Below are 21,538 nucleotides of genomic sequence, written 5' to 3' on the forward strand. Positions count from 1 at the left end.
CGACCTTCGTGCTGCCCTGAATCAAACTACCCTTCTGTTCCTCATTGGCTCACAAGCCTAACGTGCTGTTCCATGATTGGTTGCGGCTCTTGTCGCTCCTAGGAACCCCTTGCTGAGGCTGGCCGACAATTTCCTCGAAGCTGCCAAGGAGATGGAACAGCACTTGACCAGGCTGGAGGGCTGCTCAGTAAATAAAGCCGCCTTCCTTTCGGCTGCGAGGCTTTGCTTTTTTAACTTCCCGGTGACACTGGGGTTGAAGGGTTTCCGGCCGGAGGACATTAGATGGGACACCCGGAAGGCGGAAGTCCTAGGGCGGAAGTGGCCGAGAGGAACGGAGAATGGCGGCCGAAGGCTGGATTTGGCGCTGGGGCTGGGGCCGGCGGTGCCCGGGGAGGCCTGGGCTTCCCGGCCCCGGCCCTGGCCCCACTGCACCTCTACTTCTTCTCCTGTTGCTGGGGCCGGTTGTTGCGGATATAACTGACGGCAACAGTGAACACCTCAAGCGGGAGCATTCGCTTATCAAGCCTTACCAAGGTGAGGCCTGGGGCGGGAATGAGTGCAGGGTGAGGGCGAGGCTGGACAGGGTTGGGTGAAGGGGTTTCCTTTCTCCCGAGCAAAGCAGCTTTGTGGGTTTCCTGCCTCTGGCAAGGCCAGTCTTGGCATGGCCTCTTACGCATCTGTCTACGCCCATCTCTGCCCACAGGGGTCGGTTCCAGCTCCATGCCCCTCTGGGACTTCCAAGGCAGCACGATACTCACGAGCCAGTACGTGCGTTTGACCCCTGATGAGCGTAGCAAAGAGGGCTCTATCTGGAACCACCAGGTGAGTGGCTCCCAGGACGCTAGGTATACCCTTAAGTAAGCCACTACTCCCAGTCTCCGCAGCACCACAGACCTGCGCTTGGTTTGAAGGCTTGCACCCCCCACCACCCAAGGTTTCCTCATCTTGGTAGCACTCACCAGTGACTATTGAAGTTACCAGGAATGATTACTGAAGTTACTGTGTGTCAGGAGCTGTGCCTGACACTTCACACCTTTCTCATTTAGTTTCTTTGAAAGCCATGTGAAGTAAGTGATGTTATCTCCATTTTACTGACAAAGCTAAAGCTCAGTTGAAAGTGCCTTAACTCAAAGTCGCATAGCTACTAAGCATTGGAGCTCTCAGGCTGTCTGAATTCAACTCTGTCAATAGTGGGATAAATGGGACAGATGGAATCTTTATTGGGTATTTTGTGTGTGTTAGGCACTGAACTTAAAATGCCTTATTGCATTTAATTCTCAAACAGGCTGTTTGAAGTTGATGACTGTCATGGCTTTATGCAGAGCTAACACAACACAGTGAATGGTATAATCAGTATTTAAATTCTGATCTGTCTGATACCTAAGCCCAGCAATTCACTTGCTACACATGACCCCTTCCCTCCCTCTGGACAGTGGAGGAATCCCTTAGAAATACTTGCAGAGGGGGCGCCTGGGTGGCTCAGTCGTTGGGCGTCTACCTTCGGCTCGGGTCATGATCCCAGAGTCTTGGGATAGAGCCCTGCGTCGGGCTCCCTGCTCTGCGGGAAGCCTACTTCTCCCTCTCCCACTCCCCCTGCTTGTGTTCCCTCTCTCGCTGTGTCTCTCTGTCAAATAAATAAATAAAATCTTTAGGAAAAAAAAAAAAGAAATACTTGCAGACTTAGTCCACTTCCTCAGTGCTTCACGGAGGGTCTTGTCATCAGTGGTATAGAGGAGCTGGACTTGTGGGCAGTTTTAATTTTTGTGATCTTTACTCCAGAGGTTAGGGAACCTCAAGTGTCAGTGGCATGTCATACATGACCAGTGGCCAAGATAAGTTGCTACACAGACTCTACACTGAGAAAGTCTAGGTTAGGAAAGGGGACTAATTTGGGGCTGGGTCACAGGTAGGAAGCTGCTCCTACCTCAACCTGCCTGATTCTAGTTATTCCCGTAGGCCTAAGCTGTTGACCATTGTCCTACTTTTCTCCATCACCCTGTTCTTTGGTCCATTCTGGATGGCTTCCCCATTTAGTTCTGGGAGCCCACACTGTCCTTGTGTTGCCTCAGCTGCCTGTCCCTTCTGCTCCTCCTCCTTTCTGCTAGGGGCTTCTGGGTTACTTTTTTCAGCTTTCACTCTTATCCTCAGAGCCTGGGGTCTCCTGCGAAGGGGATAAACAAGCATTATGTCTACACAGTCTGGCTCCTGGTGCTTGGCATCTTCATTTATACTGGTTATTTTGTTCCAGCCTCTCTGGCTGCCTTCTTGCCTCAGGACCTTTGCACTTGTTCCCTCTCTCTGGGACACTGCCTCCTGGCTCTTCATGCCTGCTTGCTTCTTTCTCATCTGGTATATCTCAGCTTGAGTGCCACCCACTCAGTATTTCATTAACTACTTTCTCTCCCCCGCGTCACATACTGTCACGTTATTCTGTCTGGGGCTTTCAGATAATTTTTAAAAATTATAATGTAGGATTACATTTTTTATGGGAGTGAGTTCAGTATGTCATTAATTTTTTAATTTTTTAAGTAAGGTACAAATAGTTCTGGAACTTTTAGAAATTCGTTCAGTTACAAGTAACTTAATTATAGTTGTGGGTAACTGTTGGTTGGCATTGTCAGTGGTGTGGTGATGTCACAAGGCTGAGAGAATTCTGCACTTAACCTTCATCACATTTTCAGTCTGGACTCTAATTCTCTTCCTTCCCCCACATCTCCATTCACTTCTGGGGATTTTCCTATTTGGCCCTGCAGATATTCTTGAAAGGGTTGGAGTGTTTCCTGTAATTCTTGAAAGAAATTGCTTGGAACTCTTAGAATTTTCTGCTTATTGTTTCCCAAGAACCATCTCTTCCTTTACTTGACTGGAGAGGTGCTTTCTGAACTTTTCTTTGTCCTCACTTCTGGGAGGGGCACTGAATTAGCAAATACTCCTAAGCACCTGCTATTGTCCAAGCAGAGAAGACGTAGCTTCTGCTGTTTTGGGGTAGAATGGTTCAGACCAAGGAGTGGCCCCAAGGTGACTGGAACTCCCAAGAGTCCAGTGGCTGGAGCACAGGACAGAGGGAAGCCCATGGGGCTGATTGGGCCCCGCCTTGAGCCTTGTGTGGAGGCTGCAGGGTGGAATTTAAGCTTTTTTGGCTGATGTACATACCCTCTTGCACTTTTTAAAAGTTGGTATCCAGAATTGCTTTTCTTAAGTTTAAGTGTTTGTAAAGGATGTAGTTTCCAGCATATTTTAAATATTGCCATTTTATTTGTTTATTTATTTAAGATTTTATTTATTTGACAGAGACACAGCGAGAGAGGGAACACAAACAGGGGGAGTGGGAGAGGGAGAAGCAGGCCTCCTGCCTAGCAGGAAGCCCGATGCGGGGCTCAATCCCAGGACCCTGGGATCATGACCTGAGCCGAAGGCAGACGCTTAACGCTTGAGCCACCCAGGCGCCCCCATTTTATTATTTTTTTAAGATTTTGTGTACGTAACTGTATTGAGGGAGAGCGCATGCGCCCCGGTGGGGGGGAGGGGCAGAGGGGGAGGGGAGAATCCTCCTCGGACTCCGAGCTGAGCAAACTGAGAACTGAGCGGGGGAGTGAGACCTCGAGATCATGACCTGAGCTGAGAGCCGAAATCAAGAGTCAGACGCTCAACTGACGGAGCCACCCAGGCGCCCCTAAATCTTAAAATGAAATTGTTCAGGGGCGCCTGGGTGGCTCAGTGGTTGGGTGTCTGCCTTCGGCTCAGGTCATGATCCTGGAGTCTTGGGATCGAGCCCCACATCAGGCTCCTTGCTCAGCGGGGAGTCTGCTTCTCCCTCTTCCACTCCGCCTACTTGTGTTCCCTCTTCCGCTGTGCCTCTCTCTGTCAAAATCTTTTAAAAAAAATTTAAAAAAATGAAACTGTTCAGTACTCTAAAGTGTATTCAGTGGAATCTAAATATTTCAATTTGCTATCCACTGTATGTTTTAAACACTGTGAATCAGCCCAAATTATACATCAGGTTTTTTTTTTTTGAATTTGTATTTTCATTTCATCCCACCCAGAATTTTGTTTTATGCAGTGTATTTAGTGCTTGAAAATCTCTTACTGAATAACTTGTCCCATTCCTCTGCAACTAAAAAAATGTAATAATTTAAACCTTTTAACTTTTTTGGGACCTTGAAACTAAGTTTTTATATTTTGGGGGTAATATTATAATTATTAATACACAGTTGGTCAAAATAAATGCGTTACACAATTTTTTTTTTTTTAAAGATTTTATTTATTTATTTGAGAGAGAGAATGAGACAGAAAGAGCATGAGAGGGTCAGAGGGAGAAGCAGACTCCCCGCCGAGCAGGGAGCCGGATGTGGGACTCCAGGATCATGACCTGAGCCGAAGGCAGTCGCTTAACCAACTGAGCCACCCAGGCGCCCTGCATTACACAATTTTTTGATAATTATTGTAAAAGTAAAAATTTATTGAATGCATCCCACTAAACTGTTGTCCCTCCATCCCTGTCTGGATGGATATTATTGTCAGAATAAGACAGGCCTCAGCACCACTTCTGCTTTTTGTTTTTATAGATGTGAATGCTCAGAATCTGTGTTCACTTAGATAGTAATGGAGATGCAGGGAGTTTTGTTATAGCAGAGTTACTCAATATTTTAAACTTCTTTAGGTTTACAAACCCCAAATCATGTGGTGATCTTTCATCAACATGTGTCATGATGTATGAGCTGACTATTGGATTAGCTCTGCCTTTCCATGCAAAGACATGGAAACCACGAACTGTAAAAAATGCTCTATGATTGCCAGGTGATTCTGATTTAGTTGGCCCCAGGGAGGGCCAGGGAGGGCCAGGGCATTAAGATTGCTGAGCTCCCCAGTTGGCTCAGCTTTGCAGCGAGGGTGGATAAACCATGGCCGTGTCACGTTCTGTCTCCAAAAGCAGCTTCTAAATCCGTTCCAGCTGGTACCTCACCTGCACCTGCTTAAAATCCTTCAGAGGATTTATATTGTCTCTATCTTGGTATTTCCCTCCACTGATCTGCAGTCTTCAGTCTGCCATACGCAGAGACTTTCTAAGGCCTGGATAGTCCTGTAGGAATCAGTTTCCAGGTTTCAGCTTCTTTGTGTACCCTTTCCAGAAACTCCTCTCCCTATGAACCATACCAGGGGCAGGAGAGTAGGTGTTCCTTTCTTATCTCCCTGTTCACAGTTGCCCTTCTGCTTGGAGGCACCCCTTGAACCAGCTTGGGGTCTTAGCTCAGTGCATTGTTCCCAGGTGTTCCTGGGCACCAAAGAGACCATTTGGAATCTGGTTTCTGGGCTTTTATAGAGGTGAGATATATTTAACATTTTTTTTTTTCCAAACATGAAGGCTTTTCTAGTTATGAAAAAATTAAGTTGTCATTAATATCTAGTTTGATTTTATCATGGTGAAAGAACACAGCTGTTCCATCCTTGGAGGTCTGTTGAGTCTTGGAAATGGTCAGGTTTTTGGAAAATTTTCTGTGTGTGTTTGCAAAGAATGTGGATTCTCAGCTAGTTGGTTGAGTGCATTGTGCCATTTAGGTCCTTGGTCAGATTTGCTGATTGGGTTCAAATATCTGTATTCTTCCTGACATTTTTGCTCGTTTTTATCAATTACTGAAGAGGTGTGTTAAAATTGCTTTTACTTTTGTAATTCTGTCAGTCTCTGCTTTATAGATTTTGAGTCCAAAATTTTCCTGGTAAATGAACTCTTTTGTTCATTAAATATTTTTGTCATTAAAAAGCCCCCTTTTAGGGACGCCTGGGTGGCTCAGTCAGTTAAGCATCTGCCTTCGGCTCAGGTCATGATCCCAGGGTCCTGGGATCGAGTCCCACATCGGGCTCTCTGCTCAGCGGGGAGCCTGCTTCTGCCTGCTTCTCCCTCTGCCTGCCACTCCCCCTGCTTGTGCTCGAGCTCGCTCTCATGTCAAATAAATAAATAAAAAATCTTTAAAAAGTCCCCTTTTAAACTTTGTTATTGGCATAGCTGCACAAACCTGCTTTTGGTTAGCATTTGCATGCTATATCTTTTCTATCCTTTTCCTTTTTTCATGTTTTAGAGTTGTGTCCCGTAAAGAGCATATAATTAGGCTTTCGGGGGATTATTGGTTTATTTTTATTGTGGTAAAACACATAACAAATTTTAACCTTTTTTTTTCACTTTTAAATCCTTTATGAAAACTTTCCCTTCAGTAGGCTTCTCATTGGCATTTAAATGGTGTTGAAAAATGTAATGGCTATCTAAAAAAATTATTTGATTGTTGTATTTATGTATCTGCACACATGCAAAAGAAAATTCCACAAACGTTTTTTATCATGGTAAATATACATAGCATAAAATTTACCACCTTAACCATTTTAAGTGTACAGTTCAGTGGCGTTAAGTACATTCACCTTGTTGTACAACCATCACCACAGTCATCTCCAGAATTTTCCTGACCTTCCAAACTGAAACTCGGTACTCATTAAACAGTGACTCTCCATTCCCGGTTCCCCACAGTCCCTGATAACCAATAGTCTACTTTCTGTCTGAATTTGACTCTTTTAGGGACCTCATTTAATGAAATCGTAGAATATTTGTGTTTGGCTTATTTCAGTTAGCATAGCTAAAGTTTCATGTTGTAGCATATATCGGTACTTCATTCCTTTTTATGGCTGAATAATATTCCTGTGTGTGTTTACCACATTTTGTTAATCCATTTATTTGTTGATGGACTCCTGGGTTGTTTCTACATTGTGGCTGTTGTGAGTAATGGGCTGTGAACATGGGTGTACATGAGTGTTTGAGTCCTTGCTTTTAGTTATTTTGAGTATATACCTAGGAAGTGGAAATGCTGGGTCATATGGTAATTCTATGTTTAACTTTTTTTTTTTTTTTTAAAGATTTTATTTATATGAGGGGCGCCTAGGTGGCTCAATCAGTTGAGCGGCTGCCTTTGGCTCGGGTCATGATCCCAGTGTCCTGGGATCCAGCCCCACATCGGTCTCCTTGCTCAGTGGGAAGCCTGCTTCTTTCTCTCCCTCTGCCTGCCTGCCGCTCCCCCTGCTTGTGCTCTCTCACTATCTCTCCTTCTGTGTCAAATAAATAAATAAATAAATAAATCTTAAAAAAAAAAGATTTTATTTATTTGAGAGAGAGAGAATTCTGAGAGCAGAGAGCAGAGCCTGATGCCGGGCTCAATCCCAGGACCCTGGTATCAAGACCTGAGCCGAAGGCAGACACTTAACTGACTGAACCACCCAGGTGCCCCTATGTTTAGCTTTTTGAGAACCGCCAAACTCTTTTCCACAGCAACTACACCATTTTACATTCCCACCAGCAATGCACAAAGGTTCCAGTTTTTCCACTTCTTGCCAACACTTGTTTTTTTTTTTATTTTAAGTTTATTCATTTATTTATTTAAGTAATCTCTACACCCAATCTGGGGCTCGAACTCACAACCTGGAGATCGAGAGTCACAGGCTCCATCCACGGAGCCGGCCAGATGCCCTGCCAACACTTCTTATTTTCTGGGTTTTTTTTTTTTTTTTTTTTTTTTTTATGATAGTCATCCATTCTAATGGGTATGAGGCAGTGTCTTGTGGTTTTGATTTGCATTTCTCTAATAACTAATGACATTGAGCATTTTTCATGTGCATATTGGCCATTTGTTTATCTTCTACCTTAGAAAAATGTCTAGTCAAGTCCTCTGCTCATTTTGACGGGGCGCCTGGGTGGCTCAGTCCGTTAAGCGTCTGCCTTCGGCTCAGGTCATGATCCCAGGGTCCTGGGATCGAGCCCCTCATCGGGCTCCCTGCTCAGCGGGGAAGCCTGCTTCTCCCTCTCCCACTCCCCCTGCTTGTGTTCCTGCTCTCACTGTCTCTGTCAAATAAATAAATAAAATCTTTAAAAAAAAAAAAAAGTCCTTTGCTCATTTTGAAAAAAATTTTTTTTTCTTTTTTTATTGTTGAACTTTAGGAGCTCTCTGTATATTTGGGAGACACTACTCCCTTATCAGATACATGATTTGGAAATATTTTCTCCCATTTTGTGGTTTGTCTTTTTACTCTCGATGTTTTTGATGTGCAAGAATTTTTAATTTTGATGAAATTCACTTTATTTTTTTGTTTTTGTCTATGCTTTGGTGTCCTATCCAAGAAATCTTGCTAAATCCAGTGTTGTGAACATTTTCCCTGTGTTTTCTTCTAAGAGATTTATAGTTTTAGCTCTTAAGTTTATCTTTGATCCTTTATTTACTATTTAAAATAAACTTATTTTGAGATAATTGTAAATTCACATACAGGGTTTTGTTTTGTTTTAAAGATTTTATTTATTTAAGAGAGAGGGAGAGAGAGAGCATGAGCAGGGGGCAGGGGCAGTGGGAGAGGGAGAAGCAGACTCCCTGCTGAGCAGGGAGCCCGATATGGGGCTCAATCCCAGGACCCTGGGATCATGACCTGAGCCAAAGGCAGATGCTCAACTGACTGAGCCACCTAGGCACCCCAATTCACATACAGTTGTAAAAAATAATACAGAGCGATCTTATGTAGCCTTATCAGCATGTAGTCATCTACATTTATGATAATTACTGATTTTTTTTTTTTTTAAAGATTTATTTATCTAAATAGAAAGGGGGACGGGCAGAGGGAGAGGGAGAGAGAGTCGTAAGCAGACCCTGCACTGAACGCAGAGCCCGATGCGGGGCTCAATCTCACCACCCTGAGACCACGATATGAGCTGAAACCAAGAGTTGGACACCCAACTGACTGAGCCACCCAGGTGCCCCGGATTTTGGTTTTACCTACCTTCCTATTATTTATTTTCTATTTGTACTGCTCATTCTCTGTTCATTTTTCTCTCTGGACTTCTTTTGGGTTGGTTAATTTTTTTTTTTAAAGATTTTATTTATTTATTTGAGAGAGAGAATGAGATAGAGAGCATGAGAGGGGGGAGGGTCAGAGAGAGAGGCAGACTCCCCGCTGAGCAGGGAGCCCGACGTGGGACTCGATCCCAGGACTCCAGGATCATGACCTGAGCCGAAGGCAGTCGCTTAACCAACTGAGCCACCCAGGCGCCCTGGGTTGGTTAATTTTTATTCCATTTTTAGTCTTCTGCTAGCTTGAAAGTTCTTTGCTTGATCCCTGATTTTTCAGTGATTACTCTGGAGTTTAAAACACACAGCCATATTTTACCAAAGTCTAATGATAATGTGTACCTTCTTCCTGGACAATGCAAAGATCTGAGACTACTTTAACTTTATTTACCCCATTTTTGTCATTTATTTTAATCCTCTCTGTTTTAAGTCACATATAAAACATTATTTTATACAGTCAAATATTTATTTACCCCCACATTTACTGTATTGGTTGCTCTTTGTTCCTTCCTGAATCTCTGACTTTACTCTGGATCTGGATAATTTTCCTTCTTTCTGATGAATGAAAGACAGTTTTAATGTTTTTGTTTATCTAAAAATGTCTTAATTTCACCTTCATTCTTGAAGGATAACATTTGCTAAGTATAGAATCCTATGTTGGTTGGTATTTTCTTTTAACTCCAAATATTTCAATCTGTTGTCTTCTTGCTCCCAGTGTTTCTGTTGAGAAGCCCCATAACAGGCTAATTGTTCCTTTGAAGATAATCTTGTGTTTTTTTCCCCCTCTGGTTGCTTTTAAGACTTTCTTTTTCCCTCTCCTTCCCTCCCTCCCTTTTTAATGTGCCTAGGTATGGTTTTCTTTTTGTCTCCTTTGGTTTGTAAGATTTAAGGTTTGTGGCATAATGTTTTTGAATCAGTTTTAGTAAGTACGTGGACATCTCTTTAAATATTCCTTTGACCTGTTCTCTCACTTCTCATTCTGAAACTCCAGTTATATGTATCTTAGAGTTTCTCACTGTCTCTTATTGACAATTTTGTGTCTACCATTCATTCTCTGCTTCTTCCTGGATATTTTTATCTATCTGATTGGCCTTGAGATCACTGGTTCTCTCTTCATCTGTTTCTAATCTGTTGTTAAGCCTGTCTATTACATTATTAATTTCAGTTATTCTTTTAGTTCTGGATTTTTTTTTTGTGAGGTGAGTTTTTAAAAATTTCAGTTATTTTCCAAAGTTCTCAGTCTTGTCTTTTATCTCCTTGAATGTAGTAAACTAGTTATTTGCAAGTCCAGAATCTGGAGTTACCATCAGCCTGTTTCCTCCCTCTCTCCCTTTTCGTTTTTGTTGGTAACTTGTCTTTTGTGCCTGGTTATTTATTGTATGCCAGATATTGTATTTGTAAGATTGTTTGTTGAAAAATTTCAGGCTTGGGTGAGTCACTTTAATCTACTTTAAGGGATGAGAGGGCTCAAGCTGAGTAACCGCCCCGGGAGGGCTTTTCCTCATTCACTCTTATTTGGGTTGCCGTCTTTGTGGTCCCAGCCCAAGGCAAGGGTGGTTTACCAGGCCTTCCACTCCCTCAGTAGGCCTTGGTGTCAGAGTCTTTGTTCATCTGTCCTTGAGAGCTGGTCTTACCACCTCTCAGTTGTCCCCTCTAGAATCTGCAGATTTTCCCAGAGCCAGTGAACTGCCGAGAATTGGGAAGGCCAAGATTTCACACTACTTGCAAGCTGTTGGTTAGGTGTCTGCCAGCTGTGTCCTCAGGGGCTGGAGCTGGGTCTCATCACCTTGGTTTTTGGTTCCCAGAGCCAGAACAGTAAGTCTGATGAATCAGTGAATGCCCAAGCCAGATCACACAAGAGAGGATATAAAGTTTTCTATTTTTGAGTTTTTAAAAACTATGTTAATTATACAAAATTCAGATATAGAAAGTAAACATTTCTTGTAGTTCCCCTACCAAAGTCACGTATCGTTAATATTGGTCCATGTTCTTTTGATTTTTTTCTTTCTCTCTGTATATGAATTCCTTTTTCTAAAAAAAGGAACTTTTGCAACTTACTTTTCTTAATATCTTTGATATCTTCAAGTGTAAAGGCTTATGGATCTACCATGGTCTGTTAAAAAGCTGCAACAACCAGATTGCCCCCAAGAAGATGGGAGCATCTACAGTCCCATTGGTTGTTTGAGAGCATGTGTTTCTTTCCATCCTCTTCTACACTGGCATTAATGATCTCTTTAATAGTTGCCAATCTGATAAGTAAACGACATTTTGTTTTAGTTTGCTTTTCTAATGGGCCTTTGTTTAAACACTTGCTCACATCCCCATATGTAGACTTCCCCCAAGTGGATTCTTGTCACAGTATGTGTCAACACCTTAGTTTTCACGAGCAACTTCCTGGTGGGTGAGGCCAGGCTGTTCCCCTTACTGTGGACAGTGCCCTGCTCTGCACCTTGTGTTCCTGAATGCCAGGGAATATCTGCCTTTTCTCACATCACAATAACCCAGAGACCCCAGAGCATGACCCTTCCAGCCCCCCCAGCCATGTCACTGCCATCACACTGAAGCTGGACTGGGTCTGTAGGAGGCAGGAAGGGTGCTGGCCAAGAGCTTGGGGTTTGGAGGCGTCCAGACCTGGGGTTGAGTCCCTCAGCTTGAAAGTGTGGTTGGAAGGGAAGACAGTAGGGGTGGGAGACCAGAAAAGAGTTGCTGCACTTTCTGTTAAAGTCTTGAAGGTCAAGACACAGCACAAGTTTCTGAGTCAGATAGATCTGGGTGTGAATCAAGACCATCCACTTAACCTGCTGTGGAAAGTTATTTTGTCTCCGAATGAGTTTTCTTTTTTGTAAAATATGTGGCCCAAATAGGGGTAGTAATCCTTCCACAAGATTTTGGGGCAGAAGCAGTGGGGATGGAGAGGAAATGGCTGATGGGTTTGGCTGGTATTGAGGAAAGTGAATCGTAAGAGTGAGAACCTGTGTCCAGACCCAAGAGAAGACTAGGGCCAGGATGGGCAGAGTCTGGGCCTCAGGCAGCCTTGGGACACTGTGTGGCCCCCTCCTCACCACCTGGGAAGCCCAGCAGCCCCCTCCCTTCCTGCTGAGAATGCCAGGGGGTGGGGTGTCTCTTGGTCAGTGGCACTTGTGACTCTGCTGCCTGGCCCTGTTTCAAGGAGTGCCAGTCTCAGTGGAGGAGACGGGCCTGTGCCGGGTCACCTCTCACTGGCAGGATAGCCTGGGGAGCTCTGAGCAGTTCTTTCTGCTTTCCCTGCAGCCTTGCTTCCTCAAGGACTGGGAGATGCATGTCCACTTTAAAGTCCATGGTGCAGGGAAGAAGAATCTCCATGGAGATGGCATTGCCTTGTGGTACACCCGGGACCGCCTTGTGCCAGGTAGGGAGGCGCTTGTCTAGGTGGGGGCATTCTGCACCCTCGGTCCTGCTGCTCCTCTTTGAGGAAACCCGGGACCTCGAGTCTGCTCTGGGAAGTGTCCCTATAAGAAGGGGGATAGCTGGATCCTGCAGCTCAATTTTGTACCCCATTGTGGCCTGGTGTTGTACACCAGCTAAGAAAGGATTTTACTGTTCTACTTTTTTTTTTTTTTTTAGATTTATTTATTTATTTTATTATATTATTTATTTATTTTTTAAAGATTTATTTATTTATTTGAGAGAGCGAGAATGAGAGAGAGTACATGAGAGGGGGGAGGGTCAGAGGGAGAAGCAGGCTCCTCGCTGAGCAGGGAGCCCGATGCGGGACTTGATCCCGGGACTCCAGGATCATGACCTGAGCCGAAGGCAGTTGCTTAACCAACTGAGCCACCCAGGCGCCCTGTTTATTTTAGAGCAAGAGTGCATGCTAGAGCGTGCTAGCGAGCATGTGCAAGCCAGGGGGAGGGGCAGAGGGAGAGAGAGAGGGGAAGCAGAGCTGAGTGCGGAGTCTGATGCAGGGCTCAATCCCAGGACCCTGAGATCATGACCTGAGCCACCTCCCAAGAGTTGGATGCTTAACTGACTGAGCCACCCAAGTGCCCCATCATTCTACCATTTTTTAAAAAAGCAAAAATAAGACTATGTGGCTGAGACCATGTGTGTCTGCAAAGTCTAAAATGTTTCCTCTCTGGCCCTTGACAGAAAGTTGCTGACCCCTGGGTTAGAGGATGGGGTTTCCTTTGTAGGGCTCCTTTCTGCCCTCTTGTCACAAGATATGTCAGAGTACAAGGCCAGGTGTTGTCCCCTCAACAGTTCTGGTTTCAGACTTTGAGTCTTCTTTGCTGCACCCCTGACACCTCCCCTCCCTTAGAGATTCCTTCCCTTTCCTGGGTGAATGACCACAGATTAACCTCTCTTGCCCCCACCTACACTGGCATTACTTTGTCCTTCAGGTACCCAGGGGACAACTCCAGTATCTCCCATTACGAGAGCATCTCCTTTTAATTCCAGGGCCTGTGTTTGGAAGCAAAGACAATTTCCACGGCTTAGCCATCTTCTTGGACACGTATCCCAACGATGAGACCACAGAGGTATGCCTCTGCTTTCTCCCTCAGGCAGGACAGGAAGAGCTGGGCAGTCGGCCGGGAGGTGGGGACCAGGACTTCTCCCTGGTCTTGGCACAAAAGGGTCTTCCCCCAGGCTGGACTGGCCATGGATTAACTGGTGTCTCGATCTCAGCGTGTGTTCCCGTACATCTCGGTGATGGTGAACAATGGCTCCCTGTCCTACGACCATAGCAAAGATGGCCGCTGGACCGAGCTGGCGGGCTGCACGGCAGACTTCCGTAACCGTGATCACGATACCTTCCTGGCTGTGCGCTACTCCCGGGGCCGTCTCACGGTAAGCAGGCGGGCCAGGGCCAGCTCTGTCTGTAAGGGCTTGGGGAGGTGGGCAGGCTTGGGCCTGGTGTGTACTTAACTTGCTGCTGGCTGCAGGTGATGACTGACCTAGAGGACAAGAATGAGTGGAAGAATTGCATCGACATCACAGGAGTGCGCCTGCCCACAGGCTACTACTTTGGAGCTTCAGCAGGCACTGGAGACTTGTCCGGTGAGTGTTTGACCTGAGCAAGGCATTAAGTCTCAATCTTGACTTTCCCTGGTCTGTTGGAAGCTTGTGATGTAGTTGATCACTTTTCCTTCTTGAACTCCCTTCATTTGGGTACACATGCACCTGGGTTTCTTCCTCCACTTTCCAGCATCTGGGAATGTTGGCACACTTGGGGCTTATTCCATGAGCACTCCCTCAGCCATCTTCCCCTCTCTTTAGCAACTGGGGGGCTTTGAATCCAGATGCTGCAGAGTCCCAGCTTTGCGTCACAGCTCAGACCTTTCAGACCTATGTGACCAAGAGCCTGCTCAACATCTCTACCTGGATACCCAACAAGCATTTCAGCCTTTACATGCCCACAGCTGAAGCCCACTTCTTGCCACCGAGGCATAAATGGCACCTCTGTTATTCTAGTTGTTCAGCCCAAAAAACCTTGGTGTTGTTCCAGTCTCTCTCTTCTCTCTTACACGCCACCTCTCATCTTTTGGTGAGTCCTGCTGGCCTTGTCTTCTCAGTGCAGCAGACCACTTCTCTCCCCACTGTCACTACTTGGCAGGTCCAGGCCATTGTCTTCACTCACTTGGATGACTGTGTGAGCCTCCCATGTGGTCCCCTTCTTCCACACTAGCCCCCGACAGTCTCTTCCAGCTCAGCAGCCAGAATGATTCCGTGAAAGCTCAAGTGAGGTCTCGCCACTTCTGTCTCCTGCAGGGTCAAGGCCACTGTCTGTCCTAGTAGTGGTCCACTGGGCCCTGTGTGCCAGTGCCTCCCCCACCCCATCCCCTGTGACTCATGACTCCCTCTCCCTTACATCACCCCCAGCTGTTCTTCAGATCCACCAGTGCCCTCCATCGGGCCTTTGTACCTGTGCCTCACTCTTGTCTCCTTCAGGTCTTACTCAGATATCCCTTCCTCAGTGGGGCCTTCCCTGATTCCCTTATTTATTTTATTTTTATTTACTTTTGTTAAGTAAGCTCTACACACAGTGTGGGGCTTGAGCTCAGAACCCCAAGATCCAGAGTCGCATGTTCTACCAACCGAGCCAGCCAGGTGCCCCTACTTCCCTTATTTAAAATTGCACATGCATACACCAGTCTCCTGTGTACTCCTTATCACCTTTTTTGGCTTTATTTTTCTTTATAACATTTTAACTATCTTGAAATCTACCATATAATTTATTTCACTGGGTCCCCTTCACCAAACTGTAAGTTTCATAAAGTTAGGGTTCTTTTTTGGCTCACAGTGTGCTCCATAAGCATTGGGCTGCTGCCAGTCTCTGCAAGCTTTGCTGGACCACTGGGCCTGGGTGACACTTGATAGTGACCCTTGGCCATGGTACTCAGGAGGCATCAGGGCCCTCAGAGGGCACCAGGCCCAGGACCAGCTCCTGCTAAAAAGAAGTGGGAAACAGTGTAAAGAATCAGACAAAGGGCTTATTTATCCTCAGGATGGACATTTCCAGGGCCTGTAATCCAGCCACTGTCCAGGAGCCTCCCCTTCATGGAAATGTCTGGGTCCACTTGTTACCCAGAGAGTCATTGCTTTGGGGTTTTAAAGTTTTTAGTGTGGATATTTTAATTATATACCCCAAAGTGGGGAGAATGGTCCAATACGTCCCTTTGCCCCTGCTACCCAGCTTCAGGGAATCATTAGTTGCTCGTGGACGACCTGGTAGTCAGTTATCAGCTGGCTGTCAGTCCTGTTTCATCTAGGGTTCCACCACAGTCTTTCCCCTCAGGTTATCTGGAATTTCGCCTGATCATATTTCAGCCTGTGTCAGGAGAAGGTTCTGGGCACAAAGCCAGATCTGTGGCGGTGGCTGCTCTCCGGGGCTGTTTGGAGAGGCCCAGGGAGGAGGGCTGGAGATGGCTGTGTACGTCGTCGTGCCTGGCCATCCATCAGAGGCTTGTGAACGCAAGCCTCTGCAGCAGGCGTCTCAGAGTCAGGTGACGAAGCGGCCTCTTTTCCCTTTTATACACCTGACACCGTGGGGAGTTTGAGAGGTGAAGGGATTTCCCCACGTTCACAGACCTAGGAAGGGCAGAGCTCAGATGGGAACTGCCGTCGGACTTCAGAGTCAGGACTTGTCCCTGGGCCCCCGGGGCTGTGCGCACTCGGCTCTGAGGTACCTCATGGCTCTGCCTGACCCAGCTCCTTGCTTTTAGGCTCTCCCTTTTCCAATCTCCAGAGTTTTGACATGAGGCTTTTCCTCAGGTTCCGCTTGTTAGCTGAGTTGATACTAGAATCAAGGGACCAGGACCCTTGTCTCGGCTCTGAACCTCCCCATCTCAAAATGGGGTGATCACTTAGTGTCAAGCAGAGGTTCTCTTCTGCCCAAACTGGTTAGACCTGAGCCTTTCTCATGTCTTCTCAGGGACAGTCACTGCCTATGTATTGGGGCCTAGCCCTCAGCTGTAGTGGAGTCATTCATTCGCATCCTGTTCTTGGGTCTCTGACAGGAGTGCCTAGCAACTACCTGCCTGCCCCTTGGGAGGATCAGGCTTCTCAACTGGCCATAGAATAATATGCAGGGTTTTTCTGTACATACTATCTGCTGGGCAATGTCTTTTGCTTTAGATGTACTTTCTTATTTTCTTGCCATGCTAACCAAGCAAGGTGGAGATTATCACCCGGATTTACAAACAAGGAAACTGACTCAGGATTTAGACCCGGGTGATTTTGAGTGTAAAACCCATGCTTTTTTTCCCTGTCCACTCTGCCTCCTCTTATTGTTGAGTTCTAGAGGTATTCCAGCCCCTCGAATACCGCCTGCTGGGGGTGGCTGGAGGTCACTGGGAAGAAAACAGGCCCCTCAGTAGGCAGGAGCAGGGTTTTCTCTGGGGGCCTGGCTACTTTCCCTGACTGGAGCAGCATCCCCACTCTGGGGAGGGGGATGGGCTGTGGCCCTAAGGCAGGCTCTGTGCCCCTTATAAGCTAACTCTCGGTCCTGCAGACAATCATGACATCATCTCCATGAAGCTGTTCCAGCTGATGGTAGAACACACTCCTGAAGAAGAGAACATTGACTGGACCAAGATTGAGCCCAGCGTTAATTTCCTCAAGTCACCCAAAGGTACGTGCTTGAGGCCCATCCTGGCCTGGGGTGGGGGAGGGGCCAGCTTGGCTGAGTGCCTGTGGTCCATTTGCTCTCCCCTGGTCCGGTTGTGGCTGTGGCCTGGGGTCTTGGATCAGCAGTCAGTGCTAATGAGTAGATGTGAGAACATCTGGCATCTGCTTCTGCCAGTGCTTGGTGCTGGGTAGATGGCCAGTAAAGCCAGAGGGGCAGTTTGTTGGTGTGGGTGGCGTGCAGGGCATTCTGATACAACTGGTGCATGGCCTGGGCAGTAGGTCCTGCCACGAGCCAGGGGAACTGATACTCCAGCTTTCCTCAGAAACAAGTGAAGGCAAGATTTGACCTTAAGTTTTTGCAAAGCCCCCAAAGCTCAGACTCTTCCCGTGGTGCTAATTAGCCACCAGTCTGTCTTCACAGAGCAAGGGTTCTGGTTGAACTGAAACTCCTGTGAGTGTGGACATCCACCCCAAGAACCCTGAAGTTGTGCCTGTGGGCCAGGGTCGGGGCACTGAGGAGCCTCTCAGCCTAGTCCAAGGTCACCATGTGGAGCGGGAGCGGGAGTGAAACCCAGCATTTTATGTGACACCTCACTGTTTTAGGATTCAGATTACTTGTAAACATCTCAGGCTAAACACACCCTACCATACACCACTGTTTTTGCAGCCTTTGATTGAAGGGTTTCTGGCTGCTGAGCGCTTTCAGAGACCTCATCTGCTCTGACCTACCCAGCAACCCCATGAGGTTGGCTAGGCAGGGATTAACTGGTTTGCAGACTTGTTGATCCTTTCGTTCCTTTAGCAGATAGTTCCAGAGCTTCTACTCTGTGCCTAGCTAACCATGGGCTAGGTGCTGTCCTGGGCCTTAGTCTACTGACTGAGGCAGAGGAGGAGAGAGGCTGGTGTTAAGACCGGGTCAGCAGACCTGCCCTGGTCAGGTTATGTGGGAAAGGAGGATGTAAGTTGGCTCCTGGCTGGCATTCCAGGCCCCAAGCAGCCCCCACAGTAAGGAGTGGAGAGTTGTGGCTGGGGAGGGAGGCCAAGTGGCAGGAACTTCTGCCCTTGCCCAGGCTGCACAGGGCAGAAGGACATGAGTCCAGACCCCAGTCCCTTCACCGTAGACTGATGAATTTGACAAAGTCAGTTTCTGCTGTCAGCCTCCTATAAAAGGGAGATCATGAGTTCCCCATCCCAGTGTGACTGGGATTCCAGGAGATACCTCATGTGTCAAGGCCTCATTCCCAGCGGAGTTGTTGATGGTTTTAGCAGGCAGAGAAGTGGTGTGGCTGGAGCAGAAGGGTGGGGGGGGGGGGGGGCGCCGGGGGCGGCGGCGGTGGCTGGGAGAGCCCCTAGGAGCCATGGAATGCATCCAGGTGTGAGTCAGGGCAGCCTTTGGCCAGAGCTGTGTTTCTCCAGAGGGGGCCTTGGACCCCAGCATGGGGCTGGGGTGGGGCTTGTGAACACGGATCTTGTGCCTGTGCAGACTCAGGCTCTCCTGGGGAGTCCAGGAATTCAGTTTTCACCAGCTTCTTGAAGCAGAAGGCTCCTGGGGCCTTGATCCCTGGGAAGCTCAGTCCCAGTGGGGGATTATCTCTCCATCCATCCCCCTGTAGGGCTGGCCGGCTGCGGTCTGTCACTCTGCCCCGTCCTATCGGACTCCCCTGTCTCCTGGGAGCCCACCTGACACCTCCACTTGCTGCTTCAGCTCCCCCTCTCTTCTCCCCCAGACAATGTGGATGACCCGACTGGAAACTTCCGCAGCGGGCCCCTGACGGGGTGGCGGGTGTTCCTGCTGCTGCTCTGTGCGCTCCTGGGCATCATCGTGTGCGCTGTGGTGGGGGCCGTAGTGTTTCAGAAGCGGCAGGAGCGGAACAAGCGTTTCTACTGAGTGGCCGGTGCTCTGCCCGGGGGAAGGGCCTAGTTTTGGGCTCCAGCACTAATGTGAACTTTTTTTTTTTACTGGGATTGTAAAAGAGAAACAAGACGACCTTATTTCTTAACCGTTTCAAAGAAATAATTAAAAAAGTATTTTCGTACATTTTGCTTCTTGCCCAGCAGGGACAGGCTGCAGGGCTAGGGAATAGGGTTTGGCACCCCCACAGCTGGGGACAGAGGTACTTGCCTGTTGCCAGCATCTCAGGAGCAGGAAGGAGTCTGTGCCTGGAGCTGGGCCCTGGCAGGCGGCTCTTGAACACTGGAGGGCCTCCCAACCACATTGGGGTGGGTGCCTGAGGACGCGAGCAGTGATTTTGTTCTGTGCAGGGTGTGTTGGTGGAGAGAGGAGGCTGACTGGGGAACCCGAGCCTTCCTGGTTGCCCTCTGAGCTTCTTCCCAAGGCAGACCCTCGAGTGAGGCTGGAGGAGCAATTTGGTGTAGGGCTCAGAGTGCAACCATTTGCTAAATAAAGTGAAATAACCAACCTCAGCTGTGTTATTGTCCTAAGGGGCTTGCTTCTCTTTTTCTTCAAGTAACTTCCAAGTGGCCAGTGCTTTACAGCTCTCAGCCTCCACCCCTCAGCCCTGCCACACAGCCCCAGAAGGCAAGTGCCATGCTCCCATTCCCAGGTGGGGAAGCACAGCTCTAGGAGGTCAAGCGAAACTTGTCCAGTGTCACATAGCAATTGGGGTCATGGGGATGGGGCCCTGTGCCATCTCCCATGTGCTCTGAGCCTCTGGGTGAAAGGCTGCAGCCAGGGGAGAATGTGGGGTACCACATGGAGGGTGTGACCTAAGTGTAAGTGAACTCTAGGGAACTCTGGCTAAGGGTGCTTCAGGAAGATCTGGAAGGGATTCATGGGTACAGGAGGACAGGCTGGGGTCAGTATTCCCTTTGGGTGCCTTGAGGGGAGAAAGGTGGCACAGGGAGTGGAAGAAAGCCAGCAGCTGAAGGGAAAGCACCCTTATCTGGCAGCTTTCACAGGTCTGTCCATCTTGGCCATGGCCTGCCTATGCTCTCCAGACTGCTCTTGGATGTCTCTGACCCTGCCACAGAACAGTGTCCTCATCCATTCCAGAACCATCGTCAGCATCTTCCTACTCAAAATTAAATAACATTTGAGTCTCCATCTTAAAAGCGAGAGCAGGGCGCCTGGGTGGCTCAGTCGTTGAGCATCTGCCTTCGGCTCAGGTCATGATCCCAGGGTCCTGGGATCGAGTCCCACATCGGGCTCCCTGCTCAGCGGGAAGCCTGCTTCTCCCTCTCCCACTCCCCCTGCTTGTGTTCCTGCTCTCGCTCTCTCTGTCAAATAAATAAATAAAATTTAAAAAAAAAAAAAAAAAAAAAGCGAGAGCAGCCCTGTCTTCCTGTTGTAACCAGGCTTTTTGTAATTTACATTCTTGATTAGATTCTCATAAAAAATTGACAGAAGTGTATGAAGTGAAGAGTAAGAACTTATTTTCCTGTTAATCTTTCACTCTCCTGATCTCTTCGTTGATCGGCTATTCACGGTCTCTTGTCCTTCTTGATGTGTCCCCTGCATATATAGGACTCATCTTTCACAGGTTAGACGTCGAGAGATTATTTACGAGATCACGGTGACAGAGAAGTCTGAGCTGCGTTTCCTTCTCATGGGGCTGGGAGCCCATTCATGAAGCTGTAAGAGTAAACATGATCTTTATTGAAATATTTTACTGAGCACTTTCTCCAAAACTGTTTCTTTACTTGAAAAGTAACTAACTTTGAGTGCTTACTATATGCCAAGCATGGTTCTGAGCAGGTGACATGTATTAACTCATTTCTCTCCACAACACTTAACCCATTCGGACACCGGAAATCCACCAGGTTGGGTGGCTCCTGTCTCACTGACCATCTCCCTCCTCGGGGAGCACCGTGTCCACACTGACATGAACGGCTCAGGCCTGGGGTCTGGAACTCCCCATGGCAGCTACAAACATCGTCGTCAGCACCACACTCGTCATACTTGGCCTTTAGTTTTGGCCCTGTCTGGGCCTTCCCTGAATTCCTGAATTGTGAGGCACATTGGCATCCTGTACCGTATGGCTCTGGCCCTTGGTTGCACATTGGAGTCACCTGGAGAATGAAAGTCAGTTCTCTGTGTTCTCTGGTTCAGGTTTAAAAAGTCAGTGAGGGGCACCTGGGTGGCTCAGTTGGTTAAGCAACTGTCTTCGGCTCAGGTCATGATCCTGGAGTCCCTGGATCAAGTCCCGCATCGGGCTCCCTGCTCGGCAGGGAGTCTGCTTCTCCCTCTGACCCTCCCCCCTCTCATGTGCTCTCTCTCAAATAAATAAATAAAATCTTTTAAAAATAAATAAATAAATAAATAAAAGGTCAGTGAGGTGTGGGCAAGGGCAGGGTTTTTTTGGGGGTGGGGGGCAGCAGGGCAAGGGCTGTTTTAAAACAACCATGCTGGGTGGGTAGGATGAGTTTATAGGCTTGGGAACCACAGGTGTTAGACCAGTGATTTGAAGGCCAGGATTGAAGTGGTTGTGGTCTGTTCTGGACTATGAGCGTCTCCTTTGCATCCCTTTCAAAGTTCATGCCTGGAGGTGTTTCCCTAGAAGGTTCGATGTGTGCTCTCACATGTGCTTTTTCACACATGTGGGATC

At 47.5% G+C, this 21,538-nt stretch overlaps 1 protein-coding gene across 2 annotated transcripts; it reads left to right on the plus strand.

Annotated features, from left to right (window-relative positions):
• The first annotated feature begins 304 nt into the window (after positions 1–304).
• Positions 305–19,392, plus strand: LMAN2 (lectin, mannose binding 2). Of its 2 annotated transcripts, none has more exons than XM_044916812.1 (8): positions 305–534; positions 704–822; positions 12,138–12,255; positions 13,305–13,384; positions 13,533–13,694; positions 13,790–13,904; positions 16,858–16,990; positions 18,735–19,392. In XM_044916812.1, exons 1-8 carry the CDS (start codon positions 339–341, stop codon positions 18,859–18,861), a joined length of 1,050 nt encoding a protein of 349 aa, XP_044772747.1. In that variant the 5' UTR covers positions 305–338; the 3' UTR covers positions 18,862–19,392. The 2 variants fall into 2 exon arrangements, with proteins under 2 accessions (XP_044772747.1, XP_021554438.1); XM_021698763.2 differs by having other exon boundaries at positions 16,858–16,977; positions 18,701–19,392.
• Positions 19,393–21,538: the final 2,146 nt, after the last annotated feature.

This window comes from Neomonachus schauinslandi, chromosome 7 (genome assembly GCF_002201575.2).
Source record: "Neomonachus schauinslandi chromosome 7, ASM220157v2, whole genome shotgun sequence".
Lineage (NCBI taxonomy): Eukaryota > Metazoa > Chordata > Mammalia > Carnivora > Phocidae > Neomonachus > Neomonachus schauinslandi.